The sequence below is a fragment of the Homarus americanus genome, unplaced genomic scaffold (genome assembly GCF_018991925.1).
Source record: "Homarus americanus isolate GMGI-L3 unplaced genomic scaffold, GMGI_Hamer_2.0 scaffold6317, whole genome shotgun sequence".
Classification (NCBI taxonomy): Eukaryota; Metazoa; Arthropoda; class Malacostraca; order Decapoda; family Nephropidae; genus Homarus; species Homarus americanus.
Window position 1 is genome coordinate 10,382,032 of NW_024730668.1, and position 20,291 is coordinate 10,402,322.

At 37.1% G+C, this 20,291-nt stretch overlaps 1 protein-coding gene across 1 annotated transcript in view; it reads right to left on the bottom strand.

Moving 5' to 3' along the window:
* The window catches only part of LOC121867233, an 86,117-nt gene that overhangs the window by 21,102 nt on the left and 44,724 nt on the right, over positions 1–20,291 (bottom strand). The window contains exon 3 of the mRNA XM_042367084.1: positions 10,785–10,946. Within this exon, the coding sequence (XP_042223018.1) occupies positions 10,785–10,946 (162 nt within the window). The remainder of the gene's footprint in view (positions 1–10,784; positions 10,947–20,291) is intronic.

The following is a 20,291-nucleotide window of genomic DNA, read 5'->3' on the forward strand; positions in this document are numbered from 1 at the left end:
TAGCCTGCAGTCCATGGACCCCCAGGGGATCCAAAGGGCTTCAGAGGGTCCATGAACTAGGGGCAAAAAATGTATCTTGTCCCTGAGTTGCTTCCTGTTACTTTGAAAACTGTCTTTGTACAATTATTCAATTGTCTACTGCCATAAAATTTGTCAACTTCATCACCACCTTTTCAAGAAATTTGGCCAGGAAATGGGAGCAGAATATGAAGTGCTTCTCTACTACAAAATAGTTCACTGGCTTTCCAGAGAACAAGTCTTCAAGTGCTTCATTGAACTTCAGGCAAAAGTTTTCATTTTATTTTATTTTTAATTTTTTTTGGCAGGGGGGATGTCCACTCTCAGAACAATTTGACGGTTCATTCATGGGTTGGCTTACTTGGCTGATATTTTTAGCCATATGAATGAAGTAATTCTTTTGAGTCAAGGTCCTGCAGTCAGCATCATGGATGATGCTGGAAACTACAAGCTTTTTTGACCAAGAGGAGATTGGAGGCAGACAATGATGTGAACTTTCCAGTGGTGGAGGAAGTGCTTCTGCAGGCTGGAGTTGAAAGTGATAAAGCCTTGTCAGTTTATCTGCAGGTAGAAAGAAATCTGAAGACACCTGGAAACACTGCAGAACTCTTTTGACAGTTATTTCAGCTCAGTCCACCTTAAAATCAAAATGTGGATTTGTAATCCTTTCCTTGCTGACCTGGACAGCATCAATGATATAGAACTTGCCAATGATGACCTCAATGACTTGAGGACAAAGGAAATGATGCAACATGAATTTAAATCAGTGTCCTGGAGAATTCTGGTGTTCTTGACACAAGCCTACCTTCATCTAGCGAAGCAAGCTATAGGAACCCTGATTACGTTCAGTACTTCTTACCTTTGTGAGTCAGGATTTACAGCACTTGTTGCCATCAAATGAAAAATTGAAATTGATTAGATGTCAAAGATGATATGAGTGTTGCCTTGTCCAAGACCACTCCACAATTCCAACTTTTTATTCAAGCCAAACAAAAGCAGAATTCTCACTGAAATTCACTTTTGAGCAGAATTAGTTTATTTTTCTTTTATTTGCACAATTTGGATTTTCATTTTTTCAGGAAGTGGTCATCAATTTTTGCATGAAAAAACATAGGCAAGAGAGAAGTTTATGGTTTAGTAAATCTTTTAAATATTGTTAAGACATAACTCTTTTTTAGTTTTTTATATATTATGTCTGTGCAAAGGAAAGCAATTTCCAATGGAATAAAACCTCATAATAATTTCTTAATATTCCCCCAATTGCCAATGCCATTTTGGTAAGGCAGCATATGCCAAGGACTACTTTCAATGATAGTGAAGGTTATTTTTCTGCTATCATTAACCCTCTCATGCACGAGATAAGTTTTAAGTTTTCCAGTTCCAAGATCACATCCCTGAGGCTTCCAGGGCAGGCGAGACAGCGCACGGTGAATATTTATTTTTGCTTTATCAATTTCCCCCAAAAAAATTATTTTTAATGGAATAAACCATGTCTTTGGCTCCATAACTGATTGCTTTGCAAAAAAAAAAAAAAAAATTGTACACGTACATAGCTAGTTTTCGTCACTTCTAATAAACATAGGAGAAAAATGCACACCAACACATTCATAACCTCCACGCTCAAAATTGTCTTGGCAAACTTTTTAAGTAATATACACTGCCAGAAGCAGAATTTTATGAGCTTTCCAGCACAATAATCAAATTTCTGATATGACTAACAGTTTTTGAGAAAAAAAAAATTCTCAAATGGCAAATTTTTTTTTTTTTTCGATTATTTTTGTGGCAATGTTTCATATAGATATAAATTATATTGCATCTTGAAGCTAACACTATAATGAAGATAATGGTACTGATAAAATTCATGCAAGTCTTGAAAGTCATTGTCTTTCAGACTTTTTTGAGACATTGTCACTATAAAGAGGTTGTATAGCCTGATACAGTAAGCTTTTGAAAACTAAACACTTTCTCTGTAAATAAGAAAAAAAAAAATTACATTACACAACCATCACTTCACCTGGTAGTAGGCAGCTACCAAACAGGGAGGTACTACCGCCTGGGAAGATATTGGAAGCATAATGTATTGTCTAATGGTAGACCCTGCTGCCATATGGCATCACAAAAATTGTGACCAAGTCCCAGGTTGCTTCTCTTACTATTGACAACACAACATACATATAATGTTTCTCACTTTTTATTTATTTTTTTTTATTTTTTTATTTCTTTATGGTTCTTTATTATTATTATTATTATCATTATAATTATTATTATTATTATTATTATTACAGAGATATTATTATTATCATTAATATTTTATTTTAAATTTTTTATTTTAAATTTTATTTACTGTGAATTATTAATACTGTGCATAACATTTTTGCCCCCTAGGCCCCGATGTTGGTCAGTAGCCTATGCCCGGGTGGGCTAAACCCTGTAAAAAAAAAAAAAAAAAAAAAAAACTAAAGAAAACTAAAAAAAAAATAAAAAAATAAAAACTTCTGGATTACATTGCTTACCCTACTTCCCCGAGTTGAGGCAGCCCACAGGGAGTTATGGAAATTTAAATGGACATGGCTCACACTCACGGTCTGACTGCCGAGATAATACTGCGCATTTATCGTTCTGGTCTTCCCTTCTTATGGGGCTTGAGAGTTGCCAAACAGTTTATTTTATAGAAATTACTTGCAACTATGTTGCATCAAAGTTTTATGCAATTCTGTTGAAAACTTAATTTTGGCAAATTTTTAAAAATTTGGGGGACTCGATTTGCATCCCCGTGAAGTTGGTTCTTATCATGAATACTGTATAACGAGAATCACGTCATCATGCGCGAGTGGGTTAAGAAATTAAATCCATTTTTTTGTGTTTGCAATTTTTTTGTGAAAGCATATTGAAGATCTGGGTACAGTGGTCCCTCGGTTAACGAGCACAATCCGTTCCAGCAGGTTGCTCGTTAACCGAAAAACTCGTTAACCGAAACCATTGTTTCAATGGGTTTTTGGGTAATTGGTTCCAGCTCACCAAAAATTGCTTAAATTCAACAAAAAAAGTAGAAAAGTACACTTACTTTGAGGTGTGTATGTAGAAGGCTCCTGGATGATGATGATGATGATGGGAATTAGAATGGGGGTGGAGGAGAAGGGAGAAGAGAAGGCATTGGGGTGGAAGAGAAGTCACCCCATGGTGCCATTTCACCCATAAAATTTTAGTTCTCTTGGTGTAGTTCAAGATTATTTTCTTTAAATCAACACCGCACTGCACTATATATTGTCAATATGTAAAATAAATTTCAAAATGACCAATAATTTGCTTGGAAGCACAGAAAAAAGCGTTTAGTTGAAGAGAGTCTCAAGCAATATGTTACCTCCACTGAAAATAGAGAGAGACTAACGCCTGTTTGTGTGTTAACAGGCTGGTTGGCGCGCAAGAAACTAGTTTCTTTACCTTCAATTATGTTCAATAATTGTTAAAATTACTAAAAAATTTTAATATTAAACTTAAAATTATTGAATAGAATAAACTTCTTGATATTTACTAAAATAGTAAGGAATTTAAGCCCTAAAACCGATTACTGTATTGGCGGACTAATACTACAGCTGGTGGACCGCCAAATGCAAGCGAAAACATGTTGAGGTCGGCTTGTAAGAAACTCGTTAATCGAGGGATTGCTCGTTAACCGAAGTTAAGAATCTTATGGAAGGTAAATCGTTAACCGAAATCTCGTTAACCGAGGCGCTCGTTAACCGAGGGATCACTGTATTTGCTTTGATACTGCCAATGTCAAAAGAATAAGGCTGCTGAAAGAAAACTGTTCAATGACAATGTAGTTGTTTTAGAAATGATTCATATCATCATCTGTTTTTACACTCAATATACATTAAATAACAATTAAAATGCTGATGGTAATTATGAATACAAGTATCCCCCTATTTAGAATGGAGTTAGGTTCCTGAAAACCCCATCGCAGGTAAAAATATCATAAATCAGGATCATTATAACATAGGGTTCAATGGGATAGATTCCTGGCTAGTCGGACACCCATATGCGTCACTGAAAAACTTCCTACAATATTACTATCAGTACAAAACAATTAAACCACACTAACCACATAATTAAGAATGTAACTAGCTTTCATCACATCCCTTTCGAGGCTAAGGGGACTCTTAATCCCTAGGCTTTGAATCACTTCGTATGACATACATCCGTATAACTTTAGGTCACTTCATATGAAGTTTTGATATTTCACGAGCCTATTTGAATAAAAAAGGCGGGCCTAGTTAGATTATGTTGCCAAGTAGGTAATTATCTTTCACTCACTCACACATGAGAGCCTCCCATTCTCTTCTCAGAAGTTTCTCATCTTTTGTGATGTAGGAATCTCATCCTTGCATTTAAATCCTATTAACATAAGAATGGAGGAAACTGCCCATACTGGGCAGCCCCATTTACACCCAACCCCTATCGCTTATACAGGTGCTCCCCGACTTACGACCACATGGACTTACGTCCATTGGTACTTACGACCTGCTCTGACCGTATGTCCGTCGGGACATACGACTGCGACCGTCGTGACCAAAAATATTTTCAAATGACGCGCACATTTTCTATACCGAAACGTTTCCGTCCCGGGCGAGAGGGAGGCGCGTCTCGGGTCGCCTGGTGAGTACACTCACTCAGTGGAGCGCTTAGTTGGTGTTTGGCTATCGTATTTTATACTGATCGCACTGTGAACTTTCGTTATTATCGTATTTAAGTGACTTTATAATGACTGGAAAGCGTAAAAGTGAGAGTGCTGGTGGTGTTCCAAGGAAAAGTAGACAGGCAATTACTTTTGAGATGAAAATGAAAATAATAACAGCATGAGAATGGAAAAACAGTAGCAACAATCTCACGTGACCTAGGTTTCTCACACTCGACTATATCCACTATTCTGAAGGACAAGGAGCGCATTCGTGAAGTAGTGAAAGGAACAACACCAATAAAGGGGACTATAATATCAAAGAGAAGACAAGGTCCTATTCACGATATGGAAAAATTATTGGCGATATGGATAGAAGACCAGATACAGAAGCGTGTACCCTTAAGCCTTCTAAGCATACAGGCTAAAGCAAGAAGCCTGTTCCAAAGCCTGAAGGAGCAGGCAGGAGATGAATGTGATCAAACCTTTACAGGAAGTCATGGGTGGTTTGATAGATTTAAAAAACGCTACAGTCTACACAATGTTAAGGTGAGTGGAGAGGCAGCTAGTGCCGATGTTGGTGCTGCCGAAGCTTTTAAGGAGGAGTTAGATGATGTGATTGTGGAAGGGAATTATTTGCCTGAGCAAATATTCAATGTGGATGAGACTGGATTATTGTGGAACCGCATGCCTGAGCGGACATACATCCACAAAGAGGCGAAAACAATGCCCGGATTCAAGGCATTCAAGGATAGAATTACATTTCTGTTGGGGGGGAATGTTGCTGGTTTCAAGCTAAAGCCCTTCATGATCTATCATTTAGAGAACCCCAGGGCTTTTAAACATGTCAGCAAGCACACACTGCCAGTATTTTATCGCAGTAATAAGAGAGCCTGGATGATCCTAGTACTGTTTGAGGATTGGTTCATGACTTGTTTCATTCCACGAGCCAAGGAGTATTGTCTGCAACAACAGATTCCATTCAAGATTTTACTGATTTTGGATAATGCTCCGGGACACCCACAACACCTGGACGACATGCACCCTGATGTTAAGGTAGTGTACATTCCACCTAACACTACCTCTATCATCCAACCAATGGATCAAGGTGCTATGGCTGCCTTTAAAGCGTATTATTTACGCACGACCTTCGCTCAGGCTGTTGCTGCTACTGAAGGTGAGAAAACGCTCAAGAGAGTTTTGGAAGGAGTACAACATTTTGTCATGTATAAAGAACATTAATGCAGCATGGGATCAGGTTACAAAACATTGCATGAATGGAATATGGAAGAAAATCCTGAAAAGATATGTGAACAGTTTCAAAGGATTTAATGAAAATGAAGTTATTTTGGATATTAGTAACAAGATAGTGGAGTTAGGTAAACAGCTGGAGTTAGAAATTGATAATGAAGATGTCGGACAGTTGGTTGAAAGTGTAGCAGAATAGCTCAGTAACGAGGATCTTATTGAACTAGATGCACAGAAAATTGCAGAGGAAGAAGAGAGACAAAAGGTAGAAGAAGAATCTGCACCCCCCAAAAAGTTTTCAGTGAAACATATGGCAGAGGCATTTGCTATAATTAATAAAGCAATGCAAATGTTTGATGCCATGGATCAAAATTATGAGCGGTATGCCAAAGTTGACAGAATGATCCAAGATTCACTTTCTTGCTACAGAGAAATTTATAATGAAAAGAAAAAAAACTGTGCAGTCTAAATTGGACATCTATTTTAAGAAATCCCCCAGTGCTGTCTCCTCACGCCCCACCAGTACTGCCTCTTCACTCCCTCAAGATGATCCAATACCTTCAACCAGCAAGTTTCCATAGCACATAAACCTGTCTGAAGAAAGCGACATTGATGACCCACCCAGCCCTGTCTCCTCTTCTGCTTCTTCCAATTAATATAGTCTCCATGTATCCTGTAAATAGAAAATTATGGGGGCCCTGTGTGCATTCAGCTGACTATATTTAAGGTAAGTGCTCAGTCACTTTATCCATTCCTCATTATTTATTACTTTTACTGTACTGTATCCATTCCTCATTATTTATTACGTTTAGTGTACTGTATTTCATTGTAGATATTTATTTTATTTTTATTTTTTTAAATTTGAATTTTTTTTTTATTTTATTTATTTATTTTATTTTTTATCTATGTCGGACTTACGACCTGGATTTGGGTCCCTAACCCCGTCGTAAGTCGGGGAGCACCTGTATATCCATCCAACCTATATTTGAAGCTACCCAGCATGCTCGAGTTAATGATGATGTTAGGTAACTTGATCCACTCATCTACTACTCTACTCTATTTCCAAACCAGTGTTTACCTGGCACCTAAATTTAAATTTGTCAAATTTAAAACCTTTGCTACAAGTTCACTCCTGGTTGGATAGTTTAAGTACCTTTGTTATATCACTTTTGCTTCACCCTTACTTTAATATACACACCTCGATCATATCGCCTCTCATTCTACATTTCTCAAGGAAGGGTAAATTCGGATGCTTTAATCTGTCTCTATACTCAAGATTCCTAATGCCTGGGATTAGTCTTGTCATCCTCTTCTGTATGGTTTCTAGGGATTCGATATCCATTCTGAAGTACGGTGACCAAAAGTGACCCGCATAATCCATGTTAAGTCTAACAAGCGCAAGATAGTGTTTTAGAATAAACTACCTCGCTAGTCTTGTACAGTAACTAACACTCCTTTGCATGAACCCAAGTTTTGAAGAGTACTTTGCTAGCCTTATTTCGAGCAAATTCACATTGCTGTCCTGGTTTAAGATTCTTACTTATAATTACTCCTAAATCTTTCTCAGTCAGATTTCTCTGTATCAATGTTGTTCATCTGATACAGTACAGTACAACCTCGATAAATCGTACTAATTGTGGCAGGCGCCAGTCTGAAAAGCATAAAACTCTAAACAAGGAAGGGGAGGGGGGGGGGGTGGAGGAGATAACAGCTAATTTGAACAGTTTAAAGAAAATCAATTGTTGCTATATTATTACTGCACTTCAACAACTAGGGTCTTTGTAGAACTAGGTTATTAAAAGACTTTTACATCAACAATAAGAAAACAATTAGAAAACATAACACCCTGGGTTGAAAATCAGGCATAAGTCTGACTGTCTACAACTGTTTTCACCAACAAGATTGTTATTTACTGTAAAGTGTTATATATAAATAACCACAGAATCTGTCTTATGAATAAAGAGAAAACTGTATACTGTACAGTACTATAAAGCCAAAAATAAGAACAAATAAGCGTAGGGGTATATTATATGTGGAAGACGAGTGTACATCTGGGTGCAACAGGTCAAGGGGAGGGGAGGGGGGGGGGGTAACGTGAGAGGCCCACTCCCCCTCTCTCCCCTAAAATCATTTTAATACGACTTGATGCAATTTCACCCTAATTCTCATATCTTTTAGGTTCATTTGGTGCCAGGTTGATAAAATTTTACCCCATAAGAATCAACTTTCCTGAAAAAAAGAAACCCACACTCAACACTATGAGTTGTTTGCTTACAAAGACCAAACAGCTGTTAGATCCTTCACCACTCATGCATGTCCCAACGTCTGTCTTCAACACTTAGGAAATCAGTACAGTAGGGTATTTATCTGCCTAATTTAGCTTTATCACCATCCCTAGCAAAATTTCTCTGTAACCTTTCATTTAGTTTACCCATGCCCACTGCAGTCTCCTTGACCCCCTGCTGACATGTTCCCCTAGAAAGTTTAAAGACTTTGACATCTTTTGTACTGCTCTCTCGAAAGCCAGCCAGGGTTGCCACCGCATCCCTAGATAAATACACCCCACCCCAAGCATAAGGTTCCTTTTGCCATAGAAGTTGTCCCAGATGTCTTGCAATATTTGTCTAGACAGCTGTTGACACCAACTGTCCTTAACAACCATTCATTTCTAACTCCTTCTAGGCAGGAAACCCCATATAATAGGAATCCCTCTCTTCATCCTGATCTGGCCAACAGCTGCCTTGAACTTATCAAGGAGCTCCTCACTCCTACATCGGCCAATATCATTGCCTCTTGCACTAAGGCAGATAATGGGTTTGTTCCCATTACCCGACATGATACTTTCCATCCTGTCCTCTATATCACCCACCCCAGCTCCTGCCAAACACGCTCTCATCCTCCTCTGTCTTTATTACAGAATGTTTGATCTAGGTACAGTAGAAAGTCGATACTGTATAACGCGCGATACATTCCAGAGAGGCCGTTGCTTTAAACCGAATTCACACTAAATCGAAGTGTTGTTTCAATGGAATAATTTAGTTTGGTATTTGAGAGAAACACAAAATACTAAAAAGACTGAGTCTACCCAGATGCACCTCAGCCCATCTCCTAGAATAAACAAAACATCGTTTTTTGTAGTATTATGTTAAAAGAAACACTCATCAATCAACACAGCTAAAATTAAAGGATGCGAAATGGTCTGTTTACTGGCTGGGAAGATAGGGGGGAGGGAGGGAGGGAGGTGAGGTGATGTGATATGTTTGACAGTTGATGCCAAGGCCTAGTGCTTATTTATTTATCTGTCCTTAAGAGTGACCAAGTTTTTCTCTTATAAAATGTCACTTAACTAACCTGGGAGATTATAATTAACATTGCTGGAATTCTTATAAGATAGTGATTAGTTTGAATATAAACATGTTATAGTTTGCATTAGACATACTAATTTTAGTTTAATTACAAATTAATAATTTTTTTTTTGCAAAATATATGCCATTTATATTCAAATTATTCACTGTCTTGCAAGGATTCTAGCAATGCAAATTAGTCTGTGATATAATATAAGATAAAAACTTAAGCCTACTGTATAACCACCAAACCCTGGCTGGGAGGGAGGGGACAGTGACACGTTTGACCAGTTGGTGCCGAAGGTCTAGTGAAGTATATTTTTGTTTATGTCCTTTAGATTGAGTTTTTGTTTTTTGTTTATGAAATGTCACAGAAGTGACCGACGAGAACATAATTTTCATTGCTGGAATTCTTATAAGAGTGATTAATTTGAATATAATCATGCTAAAGTTTGCACAAGACAAAATTTTAGTAATCATTTAGTACATTATTTTGAGTACATGTACAGTACAGCTTTACCCTTAGGACAGTGTAGCGTGCCCTGAGAAACATTAGGCGCAAATTTTAAAATATGATGCACCGGATTGACTTGCGCAAAATTGGAAAGATTCGCTTTAAATTATAACATTGTCCTTAATTATGGGTGTTGCTTTAAATCAATAATCTTAATTGAATCGCTTTAAATCGATGTTCTACTTTACCTTACCTGAGAGTCACCAACAATTAAGGTTTTCCTATCTTCCTTGTCAGCCTTGTCTTTAATTGTCTTACTGTTCATTTCATCCACCAAAGGACTAAGAGAGTTAGTACACTTAGCTTTTTCTGTAGCTTTATTGACCTTCTCCACCACCAACCTTGTCACTCCTCTCTTCACTACCTTCCACTGGTATGTGTTGTCCTCATCCACACTCCCCCCGTCTCACATCTTCCTCCATCCTCACAATCACTTCCTTCAACCACAAATTTTTGCCTTTGACCTTCTAATGCTCAGCCTTTAGGGAGGCACAGAGCTGTTCACAGCTAGCACTAAGCATGGTTACAATGTCCCTGAGGTCAGCACAGCACACCTGACTCACTTCACCATGTGTGTCTTCCCCCAAACCCCAAACAACTTCTGCTCTATTTGTGATAGAAAGATCCTTAAACAAAATATTTTGACACTATGTAATGTGACATGGAAAGATAGGAAACCTTTTCACACCTAAGAGGGCAGTTGGGTATTGAAATTATTGGTGAGGTTTTGCACAGGGGTTGGTTAAGGAGGTCGAAGCATACTGAGGGAATGAAGGAGACAAATTAGACCAAGAGATGCATGACTTTGAATGAGGAGTGGAATGACATTGAGAGGTTGTAAGAAATGACCTCTAAGATAAGAACCTAATGAGCTGCCATCAGATAACAACAGACAGCACATGCAAACATGGAAAATGACACTAAAATGGTGATGATTTTTAGTTCTATACGAACAAATGTTTCATCTTAATAAACATTTTCTAACCTTCAACCGGGATAGCTGGGTACCCCTCCACAGTCAAATTAACATGTTGAGTACCATCAGTCGTTGTAACTGAAGAAGTAATATTTGCTTCGCTGAGATTCTCTACTCCACCACTTCCCATTCGCACTACACTGACCTGAGAACCATCTGCTCCATGACTTGCTGCAAAGTATGGGAGTCAATGAATAATGAGAAATTAGGTTATATAGAAAATTAAGTATAAATCTTTCTCGTGTGGTTCATTATTATTGCTAGCAAAATAAAAAAGTTTTGAATGAAAGCATTCTCAATCTCATCATATTTACATAAAAAATATTTCTAGTCTAGAACATTTTTTATTACACTATATAATACAGGGGGGCCCCCCAAATTTGCGGGGGTTAGGTTCTCAAAATGGCGGCGAATTGTCAAATCCACGAACAACCTTTGCTGACCAGTTGGAGGGGTGGGGGGGTATATTTTTACTTGTGTACAAAGCAATGTATATTCCTTTTATGTGTTTGCCCTTAGAACAAATTTCTTTTACCTGTATTGTATATATGTGTGTGTGTGTGTGTGTGTGTGTGTGTGTGTGTGTGTAGACACACACACAAAACACATACAGTACATACAAATAAATAATAATGGGAAAATACTCAAATAATCAATTTTTTTATTAAAAATGTGAGTAACCTTAAGTCCGTGCTTTATTAATAAAGTAATAAAGCACGGACTTGAGGGTAGACTGTCACATTTTCAATAAATTTGTTTCTGATTATTTGTGAGAGGATTTTCCCATTATTATTTATTTGTGTCTCTACACACACACACATATTTACATTACAGGTAAAGAAAATTACTGTCTCTAGAATGAACGGCTCCCTGTCCAGGCCATGAAAATACCAGAAAATTTAAAACTACCCTTAAACATTCTTAGGTACATCTAGAGTGTCATCCGCCAAAAATCGAGGTCTGTCAATTTTCAGGGAAGGCTGTACTCTACTGTGGCTTAGAAATAAATAAAATATAATGTAAAACTATCAAATAGACATTGAAAAGCATGGGTATGTACAGAATACAGTATGTAGGAAGTGAATGTGTGTGGAGGCAGTTATAGCCAAGGACTTGGCAATAACTGCCTCCACACATGTTTACAGTACAGGTTGACAATCCCTTATCCAAAATTCTTGGGGTCAGAGGCATTTCGGAATTTTTCGGTTTTCAGAATGGGGTTTTTTTTTTTTTTGCCCACCCGGTCACAAGTCACTGACCCACATTGGGGCCTGGGGGGCGAAAATAAAAAAAAATTATAATTATAATACAATAATAATAATAATAATAATAATTCATAGGTCCAGGTCATGTTTCTCACTTTTGATCTTTTTTTCAATCTTGTATTTCTTAATTATTATTATTTTATTATTACAGTATTATGATTATTATTAATTTTTTTATTATATTTTATTATATTATTATTATTATTATTATTATTATTATTATTTTATTTTGGTGTATTTTTTATTAAAATTTTTATTTACTATGAATAATTATTATTACAATTATTATCATTATAATTATTACTACTACAGTGGTCCCTCAGTTAACGAGCGCCTCGGTTAACGAGATTTCGGTTAACGATTTACCTTCCATAAGATTCTTAACTTCGGCTAAGGAGCAATCCCTCGATTAACGAGTTTTTTACGAGCCGACTTCAGAATGTTTTCGCTTGCATTTGGCGGTCCACCAGCTGTAGTATTAGTCCGTTAATACAGTAATCGGTTTTAGGGCTTAAATTCCTTACTATTTTAGTAAATATCAAGAAGTTTATACTATTCAATAATTTTAAAAGTTTAATATTAACTTTCTTAGTCATTTTAACAATTATTGAACATAATTGAAGGTAAAGAAACTAGTTTCTGGCATGCTATCCAGCCTGTTAACACACCAGACAGGCATTAGTCTCTCTCTGTTTTCAGTGGAGGTAACATCTTGCTTGAGACTCTCTTCAACTAAACGCTTTTTTTCTGTGTTTCCAAGCAAATTATTGGTCATTTTGAAATATATTTTACATATTGACAATATATAATGCAGTGCAGTGTTGATTTAAAGAAAATAATCTTGAAATACACCAAGAGAACTAAAATTTTATGGGTGAAATGGTGCCAAGGGGTGACTTCTCTTCCACCCCAATGCCTTCTCTTCTTCCTTCTCCTCCACCCCAATTCCAATTCTCATCATCATCATCCAGGAGCCTTCTACATACACACCTCAAAGTAAGTGTACTTTTCTACCTTTTTTGTTGAATTTAGGCAATTTTCAGTGAGCTGGAACCAATTACCCAAAAACCCATTGAAACAATGGTTTCGGTTAACGAGCAACCTGCTGGAACGGATTGTGCTCGTTAACCAAGGGACCACTGTATTACAATTTTGCCCCCCAGGCCCCGATGTGGGTCAGTGATCTATGCCTCAATATTTTTTTCGGTTTTCAGAGCTTTTCAGTTTTCAGAATTTCAGATAAAGGGTTGTCAACCTGTACTTCTCTCATACACACACCCATGCTCTTTAAATTTTCTTTTTTTATAATTTCATATTTTCTTTTCTTTATTTCTAAACCATATCGTTTATATAGTGGGATAATTGTTAAAGTCCACTTTTTTCTCAGACGCGAGCCGGAAGTCAGCTGGCGCGGCCATCTTAGGGAGAGAGCACAGACTGCCCTCCCATAAGGTAATGCACCAAAGTTAAACAGTATTTTATCGGTCATAGTAAATTAAAGTAATTGTGTACTACCCCTTTTTGCACTTTACTTCCACGGAAATTCATAATACTGTACACAGTATGTATAGACAATATTTTCCATTACAGTATATCACTGTGTCATAACCTTTAACACCATCTCATTATAAATCGACAATCCATCAGATTACTTCCACAGATTTGTAAATATTACACGGACAGATCACCAAAATATGTATGTAGTCACAGAACTATGAATATGGGTGTCTTACGGTAATCGAACCCATAAAGCTCTCTAACAGTCTTCTAGCAGTACGGCATTCTGTTTTCGATAATGCTACCGTGTACAGGTATTCCTCGAGATATGAATGGGTTAGGTTCCCCAAAACTTATGGGAAAAATAAGGTTCGGTTCCCCAATGACAAAAATACTGTACTTCAATAGCATACCCCAAAACATGAAATCGGTTCACAAACAAGAACAAAACCTACCTACCTGATGATACATACCCCTTTTTGCACTTTAGTCCCACTATTTTTCATTTCATTTAGAACAGTTCAAATTTCGAAACAATTAAGTATCATTTGAATCAATTTCTGTACAGACATTTTATAAAAATATGCGAGTCAATAGGGGAAATATTGATAACACATAATATTACAATATATACTGTACTGTAGATACATACAGGTAGTACCCACTTAACAAGAGCTCACGCAACACGTGTTACATAATGTATCCTCGATAATCGCTGATCTGGCTTTTCACAGTATCATCAATTGCAACCAATTGTACGCTTATCACCGATTGATCTGGGTTATCGCGGAATTATGGGACAGCGGTGGGTCTGCGAGAGTAACAGTGGTACAGTAGCAGCGACTGCCAATAGATGGCAGCACGACTCGTGGCGCCAACTTCTAGCGACAGCATTTGTTTCCCCGCTCTGTTTTGGTTGGTGTTTGAAGACAGTTTCCTGCTCTGTGCTTGTTTTTGGGGCAATTTCTGTAACTTTTACCTACCATCCACCAAGGCACCAGTGAACAAGAAAAGTGCTAAGGTTCCTGATCCAGCCAAGCGATGAAGACGTTTGTATTCTCTGGTTGAATGTTCCGATGTTCCCAACAATGATAAGCATGCACCTGGCAGCACACCCATTGTGTGTTACCACCTCCTTCCACTCCATCTCTCTAATCACCCCCATCTTTCTACTTTTTCACTCCATAATTTAAAATTTATGTAACGTAATGCGGAAAGAATATGATGATGTTCATTTATACTTACACTCAATTTTGTGGGTAGACATCAGCTGTTCAACTGTGTCTGGCAGTGTTACCAAACAAACCGATAGATGCAGCATCTCAACACTTGCCACAATCTCCCCCTCAACCACCAGCTCCATGATCGCCACAACTACCTCTTTTATCACCACCTAAACCATAATTTCAGTGGTGCAGATGAATTTGTTTTAGCTTGAGCAGATTAGGACAATATAAACTGCCTCCCACCCACTTCACACCTCCCTCTCTCACAACCACTGCATCTCACCAACACTCTGCCTCTCTCACTCATTCTACTGTGACTCATTCATGATACAATATTGTACAGAACTGTACATCGTTTATTTGTTATTTTTTAATTCGTAAAGATATGTTACTAGTACAGTATTATATCTTTTGGTGTACCTACACATTTTTCGGGGTATATTTTGGTCAGTTAGTTGATGCATCCTTGGGGTCATAGGACGAAACAAATTTTTCCCATATGTTATGTTTCAATATGTACGGGTTTGATTTATCATGGTAGTTTTCTGGAACCTAACCCCCATGATTATTGAGGATACATGTATTAAGATAGCCTCATTCATATCGTTGGCAAAAATTCTAATAGCAGATGAAACCAGCATGGGATGTCACCACTGGGCTGTCTGCACATCACTTGATCGTCGTGATGGGAAAATACAATCAATCATTTGTGAGGACTGAAGTGATGTCATCCCCAAGCCACACCTATATGAGGTGATAAAAAACCCACAGACCCAGGAGCTGCATTCACCCCCTCACCTCCCTAGCTTACTATAAAAACCCATACAGTATTCGGCTAACTGGACATCTTTCCAGTGCTATTATACCTCTGCTGGGTCTACCTACAGGTCCTCCGTGTGCCCAACCTACATATTGGCTCATCGTACACGCCAAGTCCTCACTTTTTCTTTCGTCTTTGGGATCTTGTACAAGCCTTGGTTATGCCATGTGTATTAAGTGATTTCTATGAACTCCTACTTTACTGTGAAATGCTGATTAACCAGTGATGAGAAAACATTACCTTATATACTGTCATTTAATTGTATATTTCTATGACTGTCACCAAAACAAGTGAATCTTACTATAACTGAAGTAAATCAGAGCCCCATATATGCAGAGAACCACCTTCTATCATTCTTATAAGCGTTTACTTAATATTTAATATTATACTTGTGTGAATCCATTAAGCATTCTTAAGTTAGGTTCTGACCTGTATTTAGGTCTGTGTGATTATTTGTATGTAAATAAGTATTTTAAGTATAAGAAGAAAACTGTAACTGTTTGTTTTACATACCCTCTACCATACTAAATTGATAAATATTTAATTTAATGCTATTACCTTTATTACAATTTGCTTTGTGATCATTGGAAGTGCAGTAACAAATCACCATAACATATGAGTACTAAGAACCAATTAGGGAGACTATTTGTTATGCACAATGTTTTTCTTGGTTTAGCAAGAGCCAAAACATATCTAGCTAGGTACCATCATGCCAGCCTACCTCTGATGGTTTACTGCCTCAGTCTGTCCTCCAGGTCACACATATCATAGTGACTGCTCATTCTCTGTTGTTTCTTTATTTGTCTGTATTAACCTTCATGAACATGAATGATAAGGTTTGTGTTTCCTTTCTTAGAGAAGCATTAAATATTTTTAATATGAATTACTAACCCTCTCGTTCTTTGTGACATGAATTGCGTCAAATCATTCGGTAGCACTATTTGCATCGGTGAAATGAGTTGCATCTTTAAACATTAAAAAATTTGCCAAGAAAGGGGGAAAATTTTAAAGATAATTGTGTCTTAAATGACTGCATGATCTCACAAGGCAAGCTTCCAGAAAGTATTAACGTATGGTTGAAGATAAGCGTGGGTCATCTGTCCGCCTGTCAGCCAAGCTGGTAGGTTCCATCTGTATCTCTGTTTAACTCCTCTCCCCCACCCCCACTACACCTCCTCTCACATGCTTGGAATACTGTACAGTGATATTTTACAATGAAATAGCTTTTTAAGTGATTTCAAGTGCCTGTACTGTAATGTGTTTTTGTTGTATTCTCAGAGAAAATATTTTAAATTTTCAAATTCATTCAAGCAATAACAGAACATGCCACACAGGTTTATTATCAAGGGAAATTCCTGGGAGACAAGAAAACTGCACCCTACCTCGGAAGATTATCAAGCAGTAGTTGTGAAAATGATGGTGGTAAGGAAACAAATACACCTAGACCCCGACTTACGACGGGGTTAGGGACCCAAATCCAGGTCATAAGTCCGACATGGTCCTAAGTCCGACATAGATGATAATGAAAAAAAAAAAAAAAAAAAAATTATATATATATATATATATATATATATATATATATATATATATATATATATATATATATATATATATATATATATATATATATATATATATATATATATATATATTATTACCCCGCCTAACGCGGTTTCACTTAACGCGATTTTTCATATACGCGGTGCCTCGCCAGAGCTGAACTTTCACTTAACACGGATTTTTTCCACATATACGCGGTGAGTGTCCGGCTGGAGACGCTATTTTTAGATTTGCCCCACCCGCCACCCTGCCTGACTGCCTGTTTTAGCTCATAAAATTCATACAAATTACCCGGCCAGAATATAATTTACATTGCTGGAATTCTTATAATTTGGTGATCATTTTGAATATAAACGTCATATATATTGCATTAGACATACAAATTTTAGATAAAAAATTTTCTCAGAGTAACTATGTTATCTTTTGTGCAAAATACATGAGATTTATATTCAAAATATTCCTGGTGTTACAAGGAATCCAGCAATGTCAATTATATTATCCTAACTTTAGTTTGAGGTATTATTTATTAAAATTTAGTGGTTATCCCACACATCTCCTTGGGACGGTTGGTGGGGGGGACCGACCGACCATCTGTTACCCTGTGAAGAATTATTATTTTTTTTTATTAACTGAAGATATTTGTTTTGGCTCATAAAATTCATACAAATTACCCGGTCTGAATATAATTTACATTGCTGGAATTCTTATAATTTGATGATCATTTTGAATATAAACATCATATATTTTGCATTAGACATACAAATTTTAGATAAAAAATTTTCTCAAATTAACTATGTTATCTTTTGTGCAAAATATATGACATTTATATTCAAAATATTCCTGGTCTTACAAGGAATCCAGCAATGTCAATTATATTATCCTAACTTTAATCTGAGGTATTATTTAATACTAAATGTTAAAAACCTGGAAGGGAGGATTGGTGGGGGGTGGGGGGGAGGGTTGGGACTGACCGCGCGGTTGGAAGAGGGGGGGAGGCAAGGTGGGGTACTTTGATTGACAGATACAGATAGTGTCGTGAAGATTATTTTTTTTTTTATTAACTGAAGATATTTGTTTTAGCTCATAAAATTCATACAAATTACCCGGTCAGAATATAATTTACATTGCTGGAATTCTTATAATTTGGTGATCATTTTGAATATAAACATCATATATTTTGCATTAAACATACAAATTTTAGATAAAAATTTTTCTCTGGTAACTATGTTATCTTTTGTGCAAAATATGACATTTATATTCAAAATATTCCTGGTCTTACAAGGAATCCAGCAATGTCAATTGTATTATCCTAACTTTAGTTTGAGGTATTATTTATTAAAATTTAGTGGTTTTCCCCCAAAAATTTCTCTGAGAGGGAAGAGCCGGCAGTGTAGTGTGAGAGGGGGAGGGAGTTGAGTCCATTATTTGAATGGACATTAACTTGGCGACTGTATTTCTCTATTTCTCTTAAGTATTAATTGTGTGCATGTACCATCATAAAATTAAGATGTTATTTTAACTACAACATAGGTATGTGCCTTCAAAAAGTGGAGTTTGGGGGTCGGGCCGGTTTCTATTGGAATTAATCCCATATGTTCTGTTGTTCACTTAACGCGGATTTCACTTAACGCGGGACCCTCTGGGTTCAATTGACCGCGTTAAGTGGGTATATATATATATATATATATATATATATATATATATATATATATATATATATATATATATATATATATATATATATATATATATATATATATATATATATATATATATATATTTTAATAAAAAATCCACAATGAAATACAGTACAGTAAAAGTGATGAATAATGATGAATGGATACAGTACAGTGAAAGTAATAAATAATAAGGAATGGATACAGTGTGACTGAGCACTTAACCTTTAATGTAGTCAGCTGAATGCACATGGGGCCCCCATAATTTTCTAATTATGCATGGAGACTACATTAACTGGAAACGTTTCGGTATAGAAAATGCGTGTGTCATTTTGAAAAAAAAAAAAAAAAAAATTCTGCGGCGGTCGTAAGTCCCGACGGTCGTAAGTCCACGTAGTCGTAAGTCGGGGTCTAGGTGTATAGCAAAATAGAGAAAGAATAGCAAGCAGTCTGTTGCTTCCACCACCATAACCGACACCATTTATAACTTCAAGTTCACCCCTAAACCTATCACCAAATAAAAATATAAAATAACCTCTCACCATCTGACTTCATACCACAAGAACATTAACCATCTCCACCTGATTCATCACCCCCACAAACACAATCACAATTTCCTTAACAGTTTATACTTCCACTGCTCATTTCACCACAGCCACAATCACCAACATCTTAAGACTCTATCATCATCACCACTGTTGCCAGTATCATCATCTACCCCTCATCCATCACAGAGAAAGAGGGGGTGACGAGGGTTGAGGCTGGGTTATGGTAGTCGACCACGCAGTAGCAGCGGGAGGCGGCAGGGTTGTTGGGTGGGTCTTGGCTTCCCTGTCACACCAGGTTTCACTGCTCCATTGCTCCCAGCATCCAAACTACATAACAGACCTGGAACCATGTGACATTGGATGGAGTTCTGGTGCCTTTGTACTCAATCATGGGCCTTCAAAATGGCATATCAACAACTCCTCTCTAGTGCATAGGGGAGGGCTTTGTTCAGTACCATTCTGAGTGAAATCTCCATGCATAACGCACACACTTCCTCTTACATGTAATCTTCTATTTGCAATCTCCCAATTTATGATAATTCACATAAATGATGCTGATAAAGTAAACCCTCGTATAACTAGGCACGGATATGATCTCGTTATGTATCATAATGTAACTTAGGAAATGCCAAGTTATACAAAATTATCTGGGAAAATCTCGGCATACCTGGCCGTGTGGTTAACATTTGCCGCGCTGCACTCCATGCTTGGTCAGTCTGGTGTTTGTTATTGTTGTGTTCAAGTGTGTGCTGGCTCACTCCACCCAGTACATGCCCGTGGGAAGGGAGGGTGCTGTAGCACCCCAATATTTTGGGTATAAAGGACAATACATAACACCATAGAGTATCTAGGGTAATAGAATTAATATCCAGCACTCCCTGGTAAAATTTGATTCCTGCAGTGCTAACCCATTAACACCCAACA